Source organism: Thermobia domestica, chromosome 15 (assembly GCF_964235325.1).
Source record: "Thermobia domestica chromosome 15, izTheDome1.hap1.1, whole genome shotgun sequence".
NCBI lineage: Eukaryota > Metazoa > Arthropoda > Insecta > Zygentoma > Lepismatidae > Thermobia > Thermobia domestica.
Genome location: NC_137468.1, coordinates 190,138,447 through 190,160,317, shown reverse-complemented (window position 1 = coordinate 190,160,317; position 21,871 = coordinate 190,138,447). Strand labels below are relative to the sequence as shown.

Sequence of the window (21,871 nt, the reverse complement as noted above, 5' to 3'; positions counted from 1 at the left end):
GAAAATAACATCTAATAGAGCCATTTTTCATATGCACTCATTTGTTTTATTCGTCGTAAAGCACTTGTAATGGTTTAACATTAGTAAACGTAAGATACAGTTGTATTACATTGTATGTAATTAAGTTACCTGTAGAAATTCGTTCCTTATAAACATGTCTTTTCATGGAAAGTATTGAATTTTACCTGTAAATCTTCCAAAATGTAGTGCACCAAAACTACACCTGCACCAGACTGTCTTATTTTGATTTTTTGCTGGCCGCGGTGGCTCAGTGGTAGAGCGTTCATCTCTGGTGCATGGGATTCCTGGTTCAAACCCTGCTCCTGTCAAGTGAACTTTGTGGTGGACAAACACCGTGTGCGTGGGTTTTCTCGGGATTCTCCCGTTTCCTCCCACTTTCTTCATTCCACCATTTTCATTCATCTCTCATCATCACCGTCTCCTTTAGCCTAACCGGCATAACCGTGGGACGTAAAACTCAAATATTTCATTTTCATTTTCATTTTCCGAGTGTTAACCCTTTCTCTTGACACTGTTTCACGATGTGTAGGTACAAAAACTTGGACATCGGAAGTTTGAAAAAATTTAACAATTTAACATTAACATCTGTAGAAAACCATTAGCGACTACTATTAAAACTTTTTTCAGGAGAAAAGCTCATCATGAACGAGGGTTTGAAAAAACCCGGGCTTTTTTGAAAAAGCCAAACCCACCTGGGCCCATTTTTTCGGGTGTTTTTCGAGTTTAATTGGATTTTTTCGGGTTTAATCGTTTTTTTTTTTCGAAATATTTCAATGTCTTTGGGGTAAAAGTGTTAAAATGTGATTTATATTTCAATATTGTCATTGTCACAACTTGCAACAATTTTCTACTCACTGCCGTTTTGAAAAAATAGCCGCCATTTTGATTTTTTTTTTTTTACATTGGACCGCCGAGAAAATCTACACAACAAATTTAGCATATCTTGTGCTTCTACCGTCAAAATTTCAACTTAAAAGACTGAAAATTGCGCTTCGTAGCGTAGATACTCGTTCATTTGACAAAATGGCCGCCATTTTGATATATTACGTTGGTATGCCGCCAAAATCTAAACAGGGAATTTAGAGTGTCTTGTGCTTGTACTCTGAAAATTTTAACTTAAAAGGCCGAAAGTTGAGTTGATTTTGTGTTTAACGTCCCTTTCAGCAGCGAGGCTATATAAGACGGGACCTACTGATTAAGGTGGAATCCGAACCACGTGAGCTCTCTCCGGGAAGCAGACCCTGGTCACCCACGCCTAAGACGCGTACACTAACCGCTCAGCCATAAAGGAGCTCGGCAGACAAACGAAGAAATGTAAAGTTATAGTTTTGTGATTTTTTTTTTTTATAGCGTTTCTCAAAGTTATGTTCATTCGATTGAATTCTTATTACAGATGGTTTGTGTTTTAGATATGTTACTCAAATTGACTCCTAGGAGAACATAAAATGTATTTGTTTTGAAACTTTTATCATTTTTGCCCACCTGATCGATTTTACCTGTAGTTTATTTAAGTATATGTGCATTTTATTTGTTCCATTAACAAGGTTTTATTTTAAGATGTAATATTTTGTATTCAGCCGAATACAAAATTCTCAATTGCCAATACAATAGTGTCGCAAAACCCTGACGCGTATCGAAGTTCTATTTCAAAGTAATATAATGCTATCTTCACTAAATATAATATTCTATTTTAATACATCTTTTTGTGTGGTGAGGGACTTAGGGATTTATTGTTTAACTTGCAGCTTCAAGGTAATGTTTCAAAGATTTCTTAAGAAACTCAAATTCCTACCATTGGATATACGGCAGGATTTCTTTTCTTTTCTGATTCTCGTTTGGGGTGGCGACCGTACTGTTGTAATAAAGATTAACCTTTTGTCACTCGCGCCAAATTTAGTAACATAACTACTCGCGCGTTTGCTTTTTTCCAACATTGACATTTTGAGATACAAACAATATATTTAGTAAACTTATTTGAAGTAATGCATGCAATTGTTGAGTAAATACTTAGGATATTTGGAATTGTTGCTATAGTGCTGTCAAAATGTCTTGATCCGTGGCAAAAATGTGAACTAAAGTTCAAACCATCGACACATTCACGCGTTGAGCGAATAAGGGTTCAGCTGTTGCTAAACGAGAGAGCCTTGGCGAAAGGGAGTGAATTCCTTCAGCCGATAGCAACGCTTGGAACAGAAAACTAAGTGTCAAGTCAATGTGGTATATCTATAGCTTCTCAATATCTCTTCTCTGAGATCGGCTTTCGAAATCATCGAATCTAATGCCCTGAGTAGCAGTAAAAAGCTCGTGTAACTCATTGCTGCTCTTACGATTAGAATTCCTGTTCCGTCACATGTCCACAGTGATCGTACATCATCACGTGCTCCTTTCTTTTGGCAATCAAATAAAGACGTCGAAATAAAGTCATTAATTTTGCTCTTGAAGTTGCTGTACAGTTGCAGTGCGTTCTTCGCCGAAACGTGTTCGTAATTTATCCAAATAATTGTTAGTACATTTTACAATTTCATCAATCACGGCTATATCGATAAATTTCGAAAAAAAAAAAACTGTTTACTCAGTGATACCCTTAGCAGTAAACTTCGGTTCTAGCATCTTTTTCACAATGTTTTTACACTTTGTCTTTGCTGATGCTGCCAGTTACTATTTACATTTTGTTTTCCTGTCTTTCCCAATGAAACAATATTTTCACTGTAACTGTAATTCACATCCATATCGTTTGCATCTGAATCTGCATCTACACTGTTCTTATCTGCTTCACTATCATGATCAATATCATCTTCATTCACTTTTTCATTACTTCAATTCGCATCACTTTCAGCAGCCACTAATTTTCGATAGTTAACATCAGACTCATCAGTAATATTGTCAAGCCACTTCTCTATCTCACTTCTATTCAAGAAGCGAGACGTTGCTTAGAAAAACAAAACTTCACTCATAAACAATAATTATCACATTAACGATCGCGCGTTGGAAAATTTCAAACTCCATAAAAATAAATGTTTGCTAGTGTTATCACGGAACTACTCGCGCGTTTGAAAAAAGCAAACGCAGACGAAACTATTTCCTCAACCTGTACTGGAAGCTACTACAACTGCAGCACGTCAGCGAGCTTTAGGGTGAAAGAGGGGAAGGAGCCACTTGAGGAATAGCAGTGAGGGCGACTCCGCTAATGCGACCCCATTCGTAAAAATCATTAGTTTTTACTCACCTGTTTGCTTTTTTCCAACAGCGCGAGTGACAAAAGGTTAAGTAAAAGTTAACTGTTTCGACGTAATTGAATTCTTCATCAGTGACTATAGTTTTCATTACTCTTACAGGTTTTCTTGTAACATATAGCGTCTAACATATAGCGTTGAAGCCGGTTCATTGCAACAAGGTCTATTACACTGTGTAGTTTGGTTTGGTTTTGGTGTGATGAAGTATATTTTCGTGTAATAAATATACGTGATGTGCCAACGCTGTACACATTGAAGAGTATATTTTACAAAGCATTATATTTGTTCTATTTTAGATAGTTCATTTATTTCTGGAAGCAAGGGGAAATGTTGCTCAAGAAATACAGAAGTGTTGCAATGGAAGAAGACCCACAGAGAGCAGTAGCGTAGCCAGGATGTGTGTTTGGTGGGGCAAGTGCTGTTATAGGTACATATGGAACAATTCCAAACAAAAAATATATAAAAAAAATATATAAAAAATTACAAACATCAAACTACATTGTCGGACCTCTTTGGGGGCCCGGCCTCTCTGGGCCCCCCTTCCCTACGCCACTAACGGAGAGTATTGACAAAAATCATATGTACTAACATCCTTAAAGATATTTGTGAAGAGTGGTAGGATATATGTGGGACTACAGTTTTTTTTTTCCTTTTAGAACGGGTGAATTTCATTCAATCATAACATTTGTAAAACATTTCCCATTTTAATGCGGTTTATTTCAAATCACACGGGAATTATGGTCATCACTTACCTTTGAAGCGAATATTGAGAATTACGGCTTTGAAATTGATTTTTGTTTTGCCAATATTACCTTAGTCTCCCTATTCCATTTTTTGTCGTTAAATTCTTTTTTTATTATTACTTCATCTTTTCTATGCAGTGTTGTAAAATTTTCTGTATCTCTCTATATTCTCACAATCCTGATTCTGAGCTATTTAAATTCTACATTACTATTTCATAGGTTTGAAGTTTTCTTCAATTATAAAGACAACTGTTGTTTGATATTGTTCTTAACTTTTTTTTTTTTTTTTTTTTTTTTTTGCGTGGAATCAGTTAAGAGAGAAAGTGTAATTATATTTCTCAGAGTACAAGCTCCTTAACGGTGAGGTTCAGTACCATCGCCTCCTTTCTTTTCTATCCCATTGATTTGTAGGGGAAGTATTCTTCCTTTTCTTTGAAATGAATAAAATTTTTGATGTTCTGATTTTACTGATTTCTTCTGAATATCTATTTAAATGTCCCTTGCTTTGTCAAAATGATCTTTTAGTATATATAAGTATATTATTATTTAAATTAGATGTCATTTATGAATATTAAAAACATACAACACAGAATTTTATTTCCACAAAGTAAGAGACATTTAAATAGACCTGAAGAAAAATAATAAAAAGTAAAACCCTTAAAATCTCAAAGAAACAGAGGAAGATTTCCTCGTATATATCAATGGGCTAAAAAAGAAAAATGGCTGAGTTATTCAAGACAAAATATGGATAGCAGGAATTCTTTAGAATAATATAGTGCTTTTTTGAACATTGTAATCACTTCATATATATTTGCTTTTCTGATTTTACATACTGTATGAAGGCTATCTGTGTTAAAACTCAATGTTATGGAATGCTACAAATTTCTGTTTAAAAAAAGAAAGTAGTAGTACATCCGAAGGTATATTACATATAACTTCTAAATCAGTGTGCGAATTGAAAAATTTTCCCAGGGGGGGATGAATTTCACCCATATGCGCACCCAGTCCTCCCCTTCCATATATATATATATATATACACTAACAAGTATAAAACAGTTGAGATGTGAGATCTTTTTTTTTTTTCATAAATTTTCACTCAAGTAATATTTAGGTTAGCTACGCAAAGTAGACCTACTTATCTTTATGTCCACTTAAAAATACTCCAGAGGGGGAAACAGTTACCCCTGCCAGGGATAAAATTTTTCTTCTCCAGGGTGGGAAAGATTTTTGTCAGGGGGGGAAATCCCTGGCATCTCCCCCGCCAATTCGCACCCTGTTCTAAATGATGATAAGGTTCATTACATAGGCTAATGTATATAAGTTAATACGATGTGCATTGTATTTTGTTAATACAATTTGGTGTGTTTTTAGTGCTAATACAGACCAGAAAAAATTGTGATCTTCCCTTCATGTATTCTCTTAAAGAATTCCTTTAAAACAAAGGATCTTTGCAAAGTATTATGTTAAAACACTTCATTTTTTATGTAAATGACTTCATTAACCTTTTTTCTCTATATAATGGGTATGCACTATGAGTATACTGTACATGTGGCTGTTTCATTTACGATATAAATTATTTTCTCACATTTTTCTGTTTCATTGTATACAATTAATGTATAAATCATATAGGAACGCATTAAATGAACAATTAGTTACCTACTTAATTGTTATTTTATCTTAATATGATTTCCACTTTTAAAGTGTATTTAAATAAATATTTAAGGCATAGAGTTAGAACTGACAGCTTAGTCGTTAGAATTTGTGTTTAGTGCATTTCAGTGTTTGGTTTCTACGAATATAGTCATGGGTGTAAGCAGACAAGTGATCGCTCCGGCCACTTTTTTTTTTTTTTTTTTTTTTTTTTTTTTTTTTTTTTTTTAATACCAAAGTTACAACAAATGCAGAGACATTTTGGCTTGGCTGCTTGGATACCGGTACACGTCTCTGTTTTCCATATATTGACAAACTAACATGGTTACTGTCCACCTTTTTCTTGTTTACTTTAACCTTTTTTTTTTTGCGTGTAGGCTCGGTTTGAATCTCTCCGCCACCACATACCTTTTATTACAGTATTTTTATTTATAATTTTTACTTCATTAATTTTTATTTAAATCTCATTTTCCATTGGGAGTGTGACCCCTGTACTTTAAAAAAATTTAGAAAATCATTGACGTTTAAAATCCTTTTCCAATAGTTGATGGGAAAACGACAACCTAAAAAGACCGTATTTCCGACGGATTGCTGCGGCTTTTTTTTTTTTTTTTTTTCGAAGAAAGCGTTTGCAACTAGCAAATTTTGATTGCATAGAACAGTGTTGTTTCTAGTGGTCGTGATAGTGAAAGATGTGCTTTCAGGGGGAAAATGTACTGACTGTTATAAGTTTTTCACATTAGGCGCACAGACATGTAAATTGAATTATTCTTAACGTTCATTATTAGCTGCTCAGTTGTTATTTTTAGTTCGCTTTTAAGCATTTGTAAGTCATTCCCAGATACTTTTCCTCTATATAGCACTTAAATCGTACTGAGAATTGTAGAAATGTACTGCGTATGTACCGAGTGCAATATTACTGGTGGGGGGGGGGGCGCGGTGGCTCAGTGGTAGAGCGTTCACCTCTGGTGTTAGGGGTCTCGGGTTCAAACCCTACTCCCGCCAAGTGAACCTTGTGGTGGACAAACACCGTATGCGTGGGTTTTCTCGGGGTTCTCCCGTTTCCTCCCACTTTCTTCATTCCACCATTTCATTCATTATTCATCATCACCGTCTCCTTTAGCCTAACCGGCATAACCGTGGGACGTAAAATTAAAGATTTCATTTCATTTTTATTACTGGTGGGAATCCGCCATGATTTTCATTGCAGTGCTACGCATCTTTTCTGCTGTCTGTCGACTGGTCGGAAAGGCAACTTTCCACCGGCGGCGCTGGCGCATTTTATGCGCCTTTCCGGTTGTTTGCCGACTGCTCGAAAGGACCTCTTTTCGATGTCAGCTTCTTAATTCTCCCACAGGCGGCATTCGACCTCTTGCCGCAGTCGAAAAGTAGCCCTTTGCCGACTGGATATCAACCCTTCAGGAAGGCAAAATTTTCACCACTTTTTAGAGTAGCTTTGCCTAAGTTTGCCTCCGTGCTATGATTTCTCATGAAGGGCACAATTGCTAGTTCTGAAAGTATATAATACTTCCATGTCCCATTCAATTTCTTGTTTTTTGGCTGAAAGTGCTGCAAAAAAGCAAAAAGAACCAATTTTGTACTGGGACACACAAAAAAAATGCAAGTATTATACTTCAAGAACTTCCAAGGGTGCTCCTTGTCGAGAAATCATAGCATGGAGGAAGACTTAGGCAAGACTAATGTAAAAGCTGATGAAAATTTTGCCTTCCTGAAGCGTTGATTTTCAGTCGGCAAAGGGCCACTTTTCGACGGCGGCAAGAAGTCGGATGCCGCCAGTGGGAGAATCGGGAAGCCGACATCGAAAAGAGGTCCTTTCGAGCAGTCGGCAAACAGCCGGAAAGGCGCATAAAATGCGCCGGCGCCGCCGTCGAACAGTTGACTTGCCGAGCAGTCGGTAAACAGCCGGAAATGAGCATTAAATGCGCCGGCGCCGCCGTCGGAAAGTTGCCTTGCCGAGCAGTCGGCAAACAGCCGGTAATTAGCATTAAATGCGCCGGCGCCGCCGTCGAGAAGTTGACTTGCCGAGCAGTCGGCAAACAGCCGGAAATGAGCATTAAATGCGCCGGCGCCGCCGTCGAAAAGAGGCCGGCATAAGGAGTCGGCAGAGGGTCGGAAAGAGGTCTTTCCGACTGTTTTGCCGACTCTGGCGGTCGGCAAGAGTCGGCAAAGGGCATTATTTTTTACGATTTTCGACCGCTTGCCGCCTCGGCAAAAGGTCGGCAATTTTGAACAAGTAGATCGTCGTGCCGCCGCGGACGGGTGCCGGCTGCCTACCGGCGGCCTGCCACCGTCGACGGCGGCAATCCCTCTTGCCGACCGCGGCATCCTGATGGGGTCAGTTTAAGTTTTAAGATTGTGTGCTGGTGTGAATGGTACCTAGTTGTTATTTACTTGCTATAATAATATCTTTTTTACAGGATTTGTCCAATCAGGTGTGGTTAAGTCACTCGGGGTCACATTTAGTTTCCTTTTTAACTATTTCAGCTAATAGATGCAGGAAACATTCTGACCGCGATACCGAGAATTGTGACATTGTCCTACTGATGAACACAGATGAATATCCAGCAAAATGAGCTTTTGTATGTGTTAAAATTTATTCTTGTGTTACGTCGAAGTCAATTGTGGCCTATTTGTAGGTTGAGGATACAATGCCCGGAGCCTGAGTTCCAGGACATCCCAAATATGCTCAATGTGATTCATAGGGCTTCTGGCTGGCGAGCTCAGTTGTTGGATTTCACTTGCATGATCGTCGAACCAATCACGGACGATATTGGCGCGATGTGCCCCGAATTGTCCTGTTGAAAAACCGAAATGTCGTCAGGGTGTTGAAACATCACAAACGGGTAGGAATGGTCTCCGAGCAGCTGACGATAGTGCGGACCAGTCAATGTGTCTTCCAGAACTACCAAGGGGCTCATGCCAAGAAAATGCACCCCACACCATGACTGATACCCCACTAGCCTGGACCACGCCTTCTTGGCATGGGGGATCCATCGATTCATACGATCTGCGCCACACACTGTGCCTCCCATCGGAATGGTACAGTTGACAACGTAATTCGTCGGACCATATGACTTTATGCCACTGTTGCAGTGTCCATTCGTGGTGTTTAGTGGCAAATACACGCCGGAGTGTCCGATGACGTTGGGTTAGCAGTGGCACACGTGTAGGGCGACGGCTTCCCTACCCGAGGACACGCATGTTCCGACGGATTGTCCACTGGGAGACATTTCTAGCACGGCCAGTGTTGAATTGGCCCTTGATTTGTTGCACAGTTGCTCTGCTGTCTCTGTTGACCACTCGTCCCAGGTGTCGCCGGTCTCCGTCATTGAAGGCCTCACGACGCCCGTTATGGTGTCTGTTGTGGACTGTGGCACCTTCATTCACCCATTCTCGGTACACCCTCGACACAGTTGAACGTGCGAAGCCGAATTCCTGCACCACCTCCGAAATCGAATGTCCATGCGTCGTGCACCCACCACCATGCCACGTTCGAATGCCGTCAACTCACGATGACGTTGCATTTTACTGGATGACTCACACAGCTAGTTTCCACAACGTCTTACACACAACTGAAACCGTCACGGAGCCTTGCAGATGGCGCTGAGTACACGTGGTGTCCATCCGCGAATCAGTGACTTGCTGAATTTTGCTCAGTCAGTGTACTTTATGAGAATCATTGTTTACTCTAATAGAAAAAGGTGAGCCTATAAAAATCCTAACCTTGGTAATAAATAAAATTATATAAACAATATAAGTAACATACAATGCAAGATAATAATTTACCAATACAATTCCTTGGTCCACTTCCAAATGGTAAGAACACATATGGCGATCTTTTGGCTTTATTTTCTGGAAGAAATCTATCAGGATCAAATTTTGTTGGCTTTGGGAAGTAGTTCTCGTCGTAGTGGAAACCCATAATAGGAATAGAAATTACAGAGCCTTTGTCAATCTGTACCTCTGTCCCAGGAATTATATAGTTGCTAGTGCACTGTCGGTCCACTCGAGCAACAGGAGGGTGTTTCCGTAGCGTCTCTGGAAACAGAAAAAAACAGCTGAATTATTCATTAGTTTTGAATGTAATGAAAGTAAATATGAGAAAGGCGAAAACAATAGAGAACGAAAAGAGCGCAGTGTTCATAATTTGAGGGAAATTTCCCTAGTCTAGGAAAAATTTTGTGTAAATTTACCAAAAAGGAAAAAATTGACTTTTTCTAAAACTTGAAAATCCAGGGAAAATTTCTTGTGCTGACTGATTAACCAATATAAATGCTTAAATTTTTCTTTGTTCTTCAGAAATAACAATAGTTTGTATCTGTGCTTTTGAAAGTAGCAAAATTAGCACCCATTGTTGGCTGGCTGCATTTGTTCGTATTATTATTATTATTATTATTATTATTATTATTATTATTATTATTATTATTATTATTATTATTATTATTATTATTATTATTATTTTGTAGAAAGGGTAGAAGCATAAACCAATGAATGAAACAAACGTGGTCGACACTTCCTTTAATACAGCTAAATTAATCTTATGACATTACTCTTGTCATAGGATTTGGACACTCAACAAACTAAGGAAAATTTGAAAGGGGAAATTTTTCTGTCAGTCGAAGGAAATTTCCTTACGGAAAGCTACGAACACTGCAAACATGTTTTCCGATTATAATTAACAAATAGCATTGATACGTAATAGATCTTTTGTCATAAACATACAACGTGTATTTTCATCTCTGTTCCTTACTCTGCGTAAGCCCTCCTTGTTTAGGGATGCTATATTTCAAAAGGGAAAATCCAGAAGTTATGCTTTCATCTTTAAATGCGTGAAATAAAAAGGGCAAACCTGCATTCGCTTCCTTACATTGCCATTCTCCGTTCTCCAGGTAAGTTCTAAACGAGATCGTATTTGACTAACATCTACTCTTGTTGCTTGCTTTCAACCCCTTGTGTTCCACGTCTGATTTTCCTACTGTCTAGACCGTTATATAGGACATAGTTATTTTGCGCGAGTCAGAAGAGCATTCACATTACTGATAAAAACAACTATTTGCATTGTGGAACATTTGAACTGTAAAAGGGAAATTCTGCTGTTTTGAAGGGACTTTATGCTGCTTCAGGTTGGAAACACTGACCGAAGATCAAAGACAAAGGTTATCCCTTTCCGATCTCGAAATTGCTAATTGTTTATCGTTAAAACAAACACGTGTGTGTCGTAATCGAATGCTCCCTTAAGCCTGCCATCTACTGAGACAACACATTTATTGTCTTTTCTGTCAGTAAGGTGCTGTCATCTAGGGAGAAATGGTAGAACTAAGTCTTTCCTTTCTCCACTAACAAATTTCAGCATCTCCAGGATTAATACGACCCTTAATAAGGGATACGTTTTCATGACGTGGTACCAAAGGGGTTAATAAGGACTCACAACTTCAAACAACTAGCAATAATGATACTTATGGCTCAGGCAGACAGAAACAAATGATCGAAAGTAAACTTTTTTCCGAAATTGTGGAATGATACTTTGCTGTGGAACAAATGTGCCAATGTAAACCTTCCGAATGCGAACCGTTTTCGTGGTCAGTACACCCATCTGTTACGTCTTATTCACTCGAAAGAAACTTTTGTTTTTTATTATAGTGTGGGTATCCAAAGAGAGCAAGTCACGGCATGAATTATGCAGAATTGAATTGAGTGAAACATGTAAGTCGGAAAGGTAATTATGGATATTGTACGGTATAAAATGAAAAGAATCCCTGTACAATTTAGATGTTTATATTTTACATTTAATTTTTGTTAATACTGTATACAAATTTTAAATCCGTACTTCTTATGAATCTTCTGAAGTGAGTGTAAAGCAAAGAATTATGTATTAAATGCCAACCAGTAATAACAATAAATAAATACACATACATTCTTTCAACAAAACGTAATTTATTCACATACATTTGCAATTTACATTTACTGAAGCCAAGAAATTAAAGTGAAGGATATAATGATTATCCTTCTCTTTCCATTTTTTAAAACAATAGTCAAGTAGTGCGCGTGCAACACTTTTCCAGGTTCATCTTGGTCTTACGCGAGTCTTGCCGCTATGGTCTTGGTCTTGTTCTTGCATGCGAGACCCACATTTTTTCGTGCTCATCACTAACCACTAAATAAGACTCTTGTGCTCACTACTAACCAAGATTCTTGTGCTTATCACTAACCAAGATCTTGTACTTATAACTTAATCAAGAGTTGTGTTCAACACTAAAATACACTGTTGACGTTTTTCGTGACTAGATGTAGGGTTAAAGAATATTCAAGTTTGAAAAAGTAAAATAAAATCAGATTGAACTCTATTCTACAGTTTCGCATGACTCTGTTCAACAACAGACTGCTTTTTGATGACTGGGCACTAATCAGGGGCGCCCGAAGAAAATTTTCTAGGGGGCATCTCCATGGTTGGTAAATTGCGTCTGGTATTTCTGGTATTTAATATACGTGGTTTGCATATTACGTATACATTATCTTGAGCCAGTGGAGCCGGGCCCCATCGTGCGCTCCCCTTTGGGGGCCCATAACACTAATCTCTGTCTTCTGAATAGGTTTGTGCCTTCGATCCATCTTTTGGTTCCATTACAGTGTTGTTTTTCACCATACATACTACGGACATTTCAATCGCACCGACCTAATATATCGACTTACATTTGCTTAATGATATTTTGATGGGCGATATTCTGTTGTCGATACTTTTTGATATTATGTGAAGAATCGTATGACGACGGACTCTGCGGTTTCTCTTGTCCTAGGCCCCACAAACGCTGTGTTTCCTAATCGTCATTACTGATGCGTACAACAGGAATAATTTAAAAATAACTCTCGTGCTGTAATTAAAGAAACTCATTTCCTGGTATTTCTTTCGTGTTTTATTTTTGGCTTACGTTTCAAATGCACTGATTGTATTCATCTTCTAACTGCGTAAAACTAAAAGTGAATGCAGTTAATGTGTTGGAAATCTAATTTAAAATGAAATATATAAAACTCTGATCTAATTCCTAAAAACAAGTTTATTTAGTTACAGCCATCTCTGTGAAAATTATGTGGAGTATACAGGTTGTACTGTATGAGACCACCCGTCCCAAGCATTTTTCTCGGCCCGTAATGCACAAACTTGAATTACCAAATCGTATGTGAAGAATCAAGCAGTGATGTTTCCATATCCAGTGGCCAGAGAATGAGTTAAGAGACTGATGGTTGATGCTCCACCCGAGAGTATTGCTGTAGCACAAAGTACTGGTTCGATAAAGAGTGATACTTTTTTTTTTTTTTTTTTAATTTGCTTGCAACGCTTTGTGAAATTCTGTCATTGTTCCCCTGAGAACCTAGTTCTGCTAATTGTTGAGGGACATGGCAGCCATGAGGAACAGAAAGTGATGACAAAGTGATGGAATATGCGAGGAATCAAAGTATTCACTGCTCAGTACTCCCTCACATACCACTCAACCTCCTGTCAGGTGTTTTATGAAACTGTTTAAAGACGCATGCAATGAAGCTTCTTTACTGTGGATGCTCAAGAATGCAAGAGTAAAGATAACCGAACATGATGTAGTGCAACTTGTTTCAGAGGCATATCCAAAGGTGTGTCGCATGGACATTGCTCCGAATGGATTTGATTGCACCGGAATATATTCACTGAACCCTCAGATATTCACAGACATCGGCCATCTGTCCGCAAACGTGATTCGTGTTGCAAGATGTTACTCTATGTCTACCTGTGAAGACCCACAACGTTCAACTTCGGCACCGTTTGAGAAAAAAGAGGTCTACTATTTGTTCGTTGTCTGCAGTGGATCCACGTTTTCCACATATGACTGAGAAATCAAAATCTTCTCGTCCTTCAACTAGTAAACAGCTCTCCATTAGTGAGCTGAACAATTATCATCATATTGCCGGAAAATCGCAAGAGACATTTAGCGTCACGAACCAGAAGAACTGGAGAGAGTGCGATATTAATATCTTCACCACATAAGACACAAATTGAAAGAAAAGTGACTTCAGAACACGAACTACCAAAGGAAGGTCGCAAGAAGTTAATGAACCACCATATGAACAAAGAGAAAATACGACCAGACGAACATGAAAGCACTACTGAATATAAAATTTGTGGTGAAACGTTCAATGAAGGTTGGGTGTGGTGCAATAACTGGGCTCATCAACTGCACCTCTATAAAATCAACTGATATTCATTACACATGTTATCACTGTTAGCTTCGTAGGTAGGTGTTCTTATTGTTCCTTCTAAGTGTAGAATATAATGTTTTTTCAAATATCTTACATGTCCGGTGGTACCCGTCAATATACCAAATATGTGAAATGTAGCGATCTGTATCATCATTAGTTTATCTCATTATTTTTGCATTTATGTCAGTATCTCCCATTTGTCAATAAATTTCATGTTCCAAATAAATATTTCAGGCTTATAATGGAACAATTTTACATCTTATTACCAAGAGGTTACCAATACATTAAAATGTCCGGAGCTATTCCTTTTCCCCTAAGAACGTGAACTAATATTCACATGTTTAACTTGCTAGATTTTGTACTTTCGGACAATGCTTTGCACTTTTCAGATGGTTACTAATTTGTGCAAAACACAAAGTTGGGCGCCATTCAATCCCCGGGGAGACTTGAAATTAGGGGAGACGATGCCCCCTTACATCCCTCTGCCGTCTTGCTATGCCACTACGAGTTTTATGATTCCTGATGCAGGCCTGACCATGTTTTCAAAGCTTTTGTATCCGTTGACCAAATCCTTACCATATTCATCTGCGAGTACAAGATTTACGAGGATCCCCGAGTACCCCGAGATCCCCGATCCCGGAAATCAGGATCTCCGAGTACAAGATTTCCATAACCGTCTGGGTGAGCGCCAGGAACCCGTTTCCAATTTTTTCTTTATACTTTTTTCTGAAATGATTGACAGGTGAAAGAATTGTTTATTTGTATAACAAGAATAAGTGATGTTAAGACACAAACTTTTTAATTTGAAATGAAAAGTGATTAGCTAGTGTCAGAACACAAAATGCATATTTTTATGGAAAGTGGTAAGTGATTGGCTGGCGGTAGTTTAAATTATCTTCCACGACTGTATATATAGGTGTTAAGTTTTGTATATTTTTTATAACTGTGATTACTTCTGATGAAGATACTGTTATAGTATTGAAACGTTTCTTCTTGTACAATGTTTTTACTCGAAAGTGTTATACCTTTCACTATTATTAGTCTATGTTAAATACAAAATATGTTTCCAAGGTCTATAAGTGGTTCATTTCAAACTGAGCTACTCACAATCAAATTTTTTGCATGCAAAAACCTATCACTCAGTATAGTTTAGGTTAGCAATAACTCGAAAGGAACTGTGCATGCTCATTAAGAATAACTACCAGAGTAATTAAGATATTATCAGGTATTGCAATGCTAAATTTGCACGTTAAAGGTGAAAGTTGTATCTTAAAGGTAATTCGTAAATGCCTAGAAGTTACTCCGAAATAACTGTAAATTAAGTATTAATATACAATATATTTAACAGTAATCCTAAAAATACTATAACTATGGTATCTATATTTGTACCGTGTCATGCGAAAACGAACTAAGCGCCACTTTCATACTTTTGAGAAAATTACGTTTAAAGGTTGATGTCCAGCATTAGTGTAGCCGTAATCAAAAGTGAAATTATGTTTCTTTTTTTGGAAAGGTGTTGGTTTCTCTCTCTTTTCGATTGTGCAAAACGTTCTAATGCTTATCAGGAACCAATCGTTGCATTTACGTGGATTTTCAAAATTTGGCGCTTAGTTCACTTTTGCATAACACGGTACATTTGGCTTCATTATTACTTCGTGTGCTGCATGACGATGTTAAAGACTTCACAGAGCTAGAAATCTGTATAATTATTACTATTTTGGAATCATACAACTTTATTCCAGAAATTCAACCAACTTTACATTTTATTACTAAATATCCTCATGTTATTGCGTAAAAGCAAAGATAAATGGCATACGTTCTATGTACTTTTGAATACACAGTAGTTGCAAGTTATTTTTAGTTAAATTCAAATTGACATTTTTTTCACTATTTTACAAGCGATCCTTTATAATGGAAAACCTTTCATACTTTTCCTGTATCTTGAATGTTATGCATCGATCAACACACTTTCATCAAAGGCATTGATTTCAAGACAAATTACCACCCAACAAGGTTCCTGTAAAGCAAGCTATTCAATTCATTTACACTTTATGTATCGTCGGCTCGATAAGTAGTTGTGGGTTAGACACTAGCCGCCTTATGCAGGAGTCGTTTTGACGTATGATTAGCGTCATACTATAGACTTGACTACTGCAGAAACATAGGTTAGTCGAACTCTTTAGTATGGTATTAATTACGTATCTGAACGACTCTGCATAAGACCCATTACTTCTTATAACTAACCCACAACTAATATGTAGGCGACTGTTCAATGCAATATGTTTAGTGACAAGCTTATATAATGATGCATACATCAAGCAATTACTTCTTGCTCCACAACTCTCAAGCTGCTACTCGTGTCATGAATTTTCTGAATATCTTTCTAGGTGTATCTTTTTCTTCCGATATGCGCACATATGGAATATTAATTATTAGCACGGGTGCCCACAAAGGGGGGCTATGACGCAAATTGCGTCATTGAAATATTTGGGGGGGTTAAAATCTATATAAATATGTTTGATGGGGTGTAAAAATTAATCGAAAAGATTTTTTTTTCATGGAAGAACACCTACGGATAGACAATTGAGGGGGGGTGCGTCATGGATATGAGGGGGTGGGCACCACTGGTTATTAGTACATAAGTAAGAAGGCTACATTCGAATGTCGCACTCAAGTGTTACACTGAATGTACTTTAGTAGTTTTTCAAGGCTTAATATTGTGCGCACATAAGTTGATAATACGCACACATAAAGCACATATGACTCACCTAAAAACAAATGATGCTCCATCTTATTCACAGTTTCTATGTTATTGATTTACGTGCGCGCCTTGAACTACACTGAAGTGCATTTGCAATTACCATAGCTACATATTGCGCTATTTTGTGCGCACACAGAAAATTTTATGTGCACTTAAGCGCGCATATAGAATTCTACTTGACAACTAAATATGAAGTCGTAATTCAAATATACTTAGGCGTTTCCCTGATGAAATGCACTTTTATCATCGTTTTCATGTGTTAGTATGTGCGCACAGAAATGATATTGAGCGCACCTAAGGGCAAATATGACGCATATAAGAACAAATGTTGTTCCAAGTTTCTATCTTGTTTCATTGCTTTAATTGCGTTCTTCGAACTTCACTGATTTACATTTCTCAATACGATACATCTTGCGTTTGTTTATGAGCACACTAAAAATATTATGTGCACTTAGGCACACATATGGAGTATTACTTGTTGCAGAAATCTCAAATTGTTATTCTTTGATTTAGAGCAAGTCATGAATTTTCTATACATTTTTGTCTACAAATGGAAATTTTATGCGCACATAAGCGCATATATAAATACTACTTAGCACAGAAATATAAAGTCTGGATTCGAATGTCGCACTCAGGCATTACCCTGGAGTACACTTTTCTATTATCCTTTTCGTGTGTAAATATGTACACACATAAGCTGAAATTCTGCGCACTTAAGCGCACATAAGACGCACATAACAGCCGACTATAAAATATTCTACTATTTGAATGTGGGGAGGGGTAACGGACCTGTTGCATCACCACATAAAAAAGTTTCGAAGTCGACGCATTGTATACACGACTCCAAAAGTGCATTACCACCTGCAATTCTCGTTTTCCTGCAATAGCAGGCAACCCAAAAAGCTCGGCGGTTCGGTTGGTTCCGAATTCGAAAGGCGCTGGACCAAACCTCAATTCTGTAATAAATATATCAGTGTGGCAAACTGCAAATAAGGGAATAAAACAAATTGTTAAAAATGACAATAATATTATCGTGACGGAGATGGATGACATCAAAAGTTACAAAATGATCTTACTTAAGCAGTTCAAACAAGATGAATGGCAAGAAACATATATAAGAGGAAAGCATTTCTCTCCTCACCTCCCAAAAAAAGAATCTCATAAAAAAGAAAAAGTTACATAAAGTTACGTAAGTTTTAATATAAAAGTCCCACTCTATATTGTGAAAGTTGGCACCCAAAACGCAAGAACAACTGAACCAAAGTCAATGAAATTGTGCACAGATATTCTAGACGTAAAAGGAGGGAATACGAGTTTCGTATTTTCCTGGAAATAACGGCTGGGTGGGGCACGGACCCCTCCAAACCTTTGATCACGAAATATCATAACTGCTAGTAACAGTATGTCAGAAGTGTGTAAAAGACATGAAGAATTGCAACGGAACTTTTTGTATTGAAAATACGCAAAAACTAAAGGAATACGGGCTTTTTAAATTTTCTGCGGAAAAACGGATTTAGGGGCAAAAGGTCCCACCCAAAATTTTGAAACTTAACGTCCGAAAGGCAACAAGAAGTGAACCGAAGTGAACGAAATTAAGGCAGATGTTGCAAACGTAACATGAGGATACGACTTTTGTATTTTTCTCGAAAAAACGGTTGAGTGGGGCGCGGACCCCTCCAAACCTTTGATCACGGAAAATCAAATGTTCTGGTAACAGCATGTCAGATGTGTGTAAAGGACATGAAGAATTTAATCAAACTGCGTGTATGGACAATACGCAAAAAATAAAAGAAAACATTTATTTAAATTTTCTGTGAAAAAACGGTTTTAAGGGGAAAAAGCTCAAACCCAAAATTTTGAAAGTTGACGCCCGAAATGCAAAAGGAAGTGAACCGAAGTGAATGAAATTGTGCACAGATATTGTAGACAAAACGGGGAATCCGCGTTTCGTATTTTCCTGGAAAGAACGGTTGAGTGGGGCGCCCATCCCTCCAAATATTTGATCACGAAAAGTGAAAAGGCTAGTAACAGGATGTCAGTCAGATGTGTGTAAAAAACATGAAATATTGAAACGAAACTTCTTGTATGGATAATACACAAAAAATAAAGGAACACAGGATTTTCTATGTTCTTCGCAAAGACGGTTTTAGGGGGCAACCTCAAAATTTTGAAATTTGACGCCCGAAAGGTAAGAAGAAGTGAACTGAAGTGAAAGAAATTTTTCTCAGGTATTGTAGATATAAAATGTAGGAATACGGGTTTAGTATTTTTCTGGAAGAAACGATTAGGTGGGGCACTAACCCCTCCAAACCTTTGATCACGAAATATCAAAAGTGCTAGGAACCGTATCTGAGATGTATGTAAAGGACATGAAGAATTGCAACGAAACTTTATGTATGGACAAAAAAATAAATGAATATTGTTTTTTTATTTCCCGCGGAAAAACGGTTTTAGAGGGAAAAAGCTCCCACACAAAATTTTGGAAGTTGACGCCCGAAAGGCAGAAGAAAAAATGAAATCTTTGAGTTTTACGTCGCACGGTTATGCCGGTTAGAATAAAGGAGACGGTGATGATGAGTAATGAATGAAATGGTGGAATGAAGAAAGTGGGAGGAAACGGAGAACCCCGAGAAAACCCACACACACGGTGTTTGTTCACCACAAGGTTCACTTGGCGGGGGCTTGGATCGAACCCGGGACCCCAAGCACCAGAGGTGAACTCTACCACTGAGCCACCGCGGCCCCTGAAAGGCAGAAGTAAACCTAAGTGAATAAAAATTTTCACAGATATTGCATACGTAAAATGAGGATACGAGTTTCGTATTTACTTGGAAAAAACGGCCGCGTGGGGCACGGACCCCTCCAAACATTTGACCATGAAAAAAAAATTCTAGTAACAATATGTCAAATGTGTGTAAAGGACATGAAGAATTGCAACGAAACTTTGTGTATGAACAATACGCAAAAAATAAAAGAATACGTTTTTTAATGTTCTGCAGGAAAACGGTTTTAGGGGACAAAAAACCCACCCCAAAAGTTTGAAATTTGACGCCGGGAAAGCAAGAAGAAATTAACCGAAGTGAATGAAATTTTGCACACATATTGTGAAAATAAAATGTGGGAATACTAGTTCCGTATTTCCTGAAAATAAAACTGTTAGGTGGGGCACGGACCCCTCCAAACATTTGCTCAGGAAATATCAAAAGTGCTAGTAACAGTATATCAGATTTGTGTAAAGGACATGAAGAATTCCAATGAAACTTTATGTACGGGCAATACGCAAAAAATGTAGAAGGGTTTTTTCTGCGGCAAAACGGTTTTAGGAGCAAAAGCTCTGACACAAAATTATGAAAGTTGGCGCCGGAAAGGCAAAAAGAAGTGAACCGAAGTGAGTGCAAATGTGCACATATATTGTAGACATAAAATGAGGATACGAGTTTTATATTTTACTGGAGAAAATGGACGTGTGGGGCACGGACCCCTCCTAACCTTTCATAACAAAAAAATAAAATGCTAATAACAGTATGTAGAAAGTGTATAAAGGACATGAAGAATTGCAATGAAATTTATGTATGGATAATACGCCAGAAATAAAGCAATACGGGTTCTTTTATGTTCTGCTGAAAAATGGTATTAGGGGGCAAATGCTCCCACACAAAATTTTGAAAATTGACGTCCGAAAAGCAAAAAGAAATGAATCGAAGTGAATGAATTTCTACGTAAAATGAGGGAATACGGTTTCCTATTTTCCTGGAAAAAAGGGTTGGGTGCTGCATGGAAACCTCAAAACCTGTGATCACGAAATATTAAAAGTGCTACCAACAGTGTGTCAGATGTGTGCAAACAACATGAAGAATTCTAACATAACTTTGTGTATTAACAATGCACAAAAAAAGAATACTTTTTTTTTGTTCTGCGGAAAAACGGCTTCAGGGGCAAAAGCCACCACCCGAAATTTTGAAAGTTGACGTCCGAAAGGCAAGAAGAAGTGAGCCGAAGTGAATGAAATTGTGTACAGATATTGCAGACGTGAAATGAGAATACGAGTTTTGTACTTTCCTGGGAAAAAAGTAGGGTGGTGCACAGACCCCTCCAGACCTTTTATCACGAAAATCAAAAGTAATAGTAACAGTATGTCAGATGTGTGTAAAGGAAATGAAGAATTGCAACCTAACTTTGTGTATGGACAATACGCAGAAAGTAAATGAATACGGTTTTTTTATGTTCTGCGAGAAAACAGTTTTTGGGGGGCAAAACCTCCCAAACAAAATTTTGAATGTTGACTCTCGAAAGGCAAAAAGAAGCGAACCGAAGGGAGTGAAATTGTGCACAGATATTGTAGACATAAAGTGAGTGAATACGGGTTTCGTATTTTCCTGGAGAAATCGGTTGGGTGGGGCACCTACCCCTCCAAACCTTTGATCACAAAAAATGAAAAATGCTAGTAACAATATGTCAGATGTGTGTAAAAGACATGAAGAATTGCAACAAAACTTTTTGTATGGACAAAAAATAAAGGAATATGTTTTTTCTTTTTTGCGGAAAGACGGTTTTAGGGGCAAAAGAACCCAAAACCAAAATTTTGAAAGTTGACGCGCGAAAGGTAAGAAGAAGTGAATTGAAGTGAATGAAATTTATATAGATATTGTAGACACAAAATTAGAGAATATGGTTTTCGTATTTTCCTGGAAAAAACGGTTAGGTGGGGCACGGACCCCTCCAAACCCTTCATCACTGAATATCAAAATATCTAGTAACAGTATATTAGATGTGTGTAACGGACATAAGGAATTACATCAAACTGCGTGTGTGGACAATACGCAAAAAATAAACGAATACATTTTTAAATTTTGGTTAAAAACGGTTTTGGTTGGCAAAAGCCCCCGTCTACAATTTTGGAATTTGACCCCAAAAGACAAGAAGGAGTGGACCGAAGTGAATGAAATGTGCATTAATATTGTAGAGGTAAGGTGAGGGAATACTTGTTTCGTATTTTCCTGAAGGAAAAAAAATGTGAGTGAACCGAGGCGTTGAGTTGCGGGAGAAGTGGACCGAAGCAAAAGCAATTGTATGTAGATATTGGATACGTAAAATATGGCCTTCCGTGTTTCACAAGTAACGTGTCTCCATCCGATTTTTTCAAATTTGGCAGATCAAGTAACAATAAACACAAACAGTAAAGCGTCTTTTATAGTATTTCAGGGGCACCTTTAATC

General features: G+C 37.7%; 1 protein-coding gene across 2 annotated transcripts in view; it reads right to left on the bottom strand.

Annotated features, from left to right (window-relative positions):
• LOC145671416 (cytochrome P450 6k1-like) overlaps window positions 1-21,871 on the bottom strand; it is an 82,594-nt gene that overhangs the window by 12,027 nt on the left and 48,696 nt on the right. For both annotated transcript variants that reach the window (XM_081740586.1, XM_081740587.1), the window contains exon 4: window positions 9,455-9,706. In XM_081740586.1, the coding sequence (XP_081596712.1) occupies window positions 9,455-9,706 (252 nt within the window). The remainder of the gene's footprint in view (window positions 1-9,454; window positions 9,707-21,871) is intronic.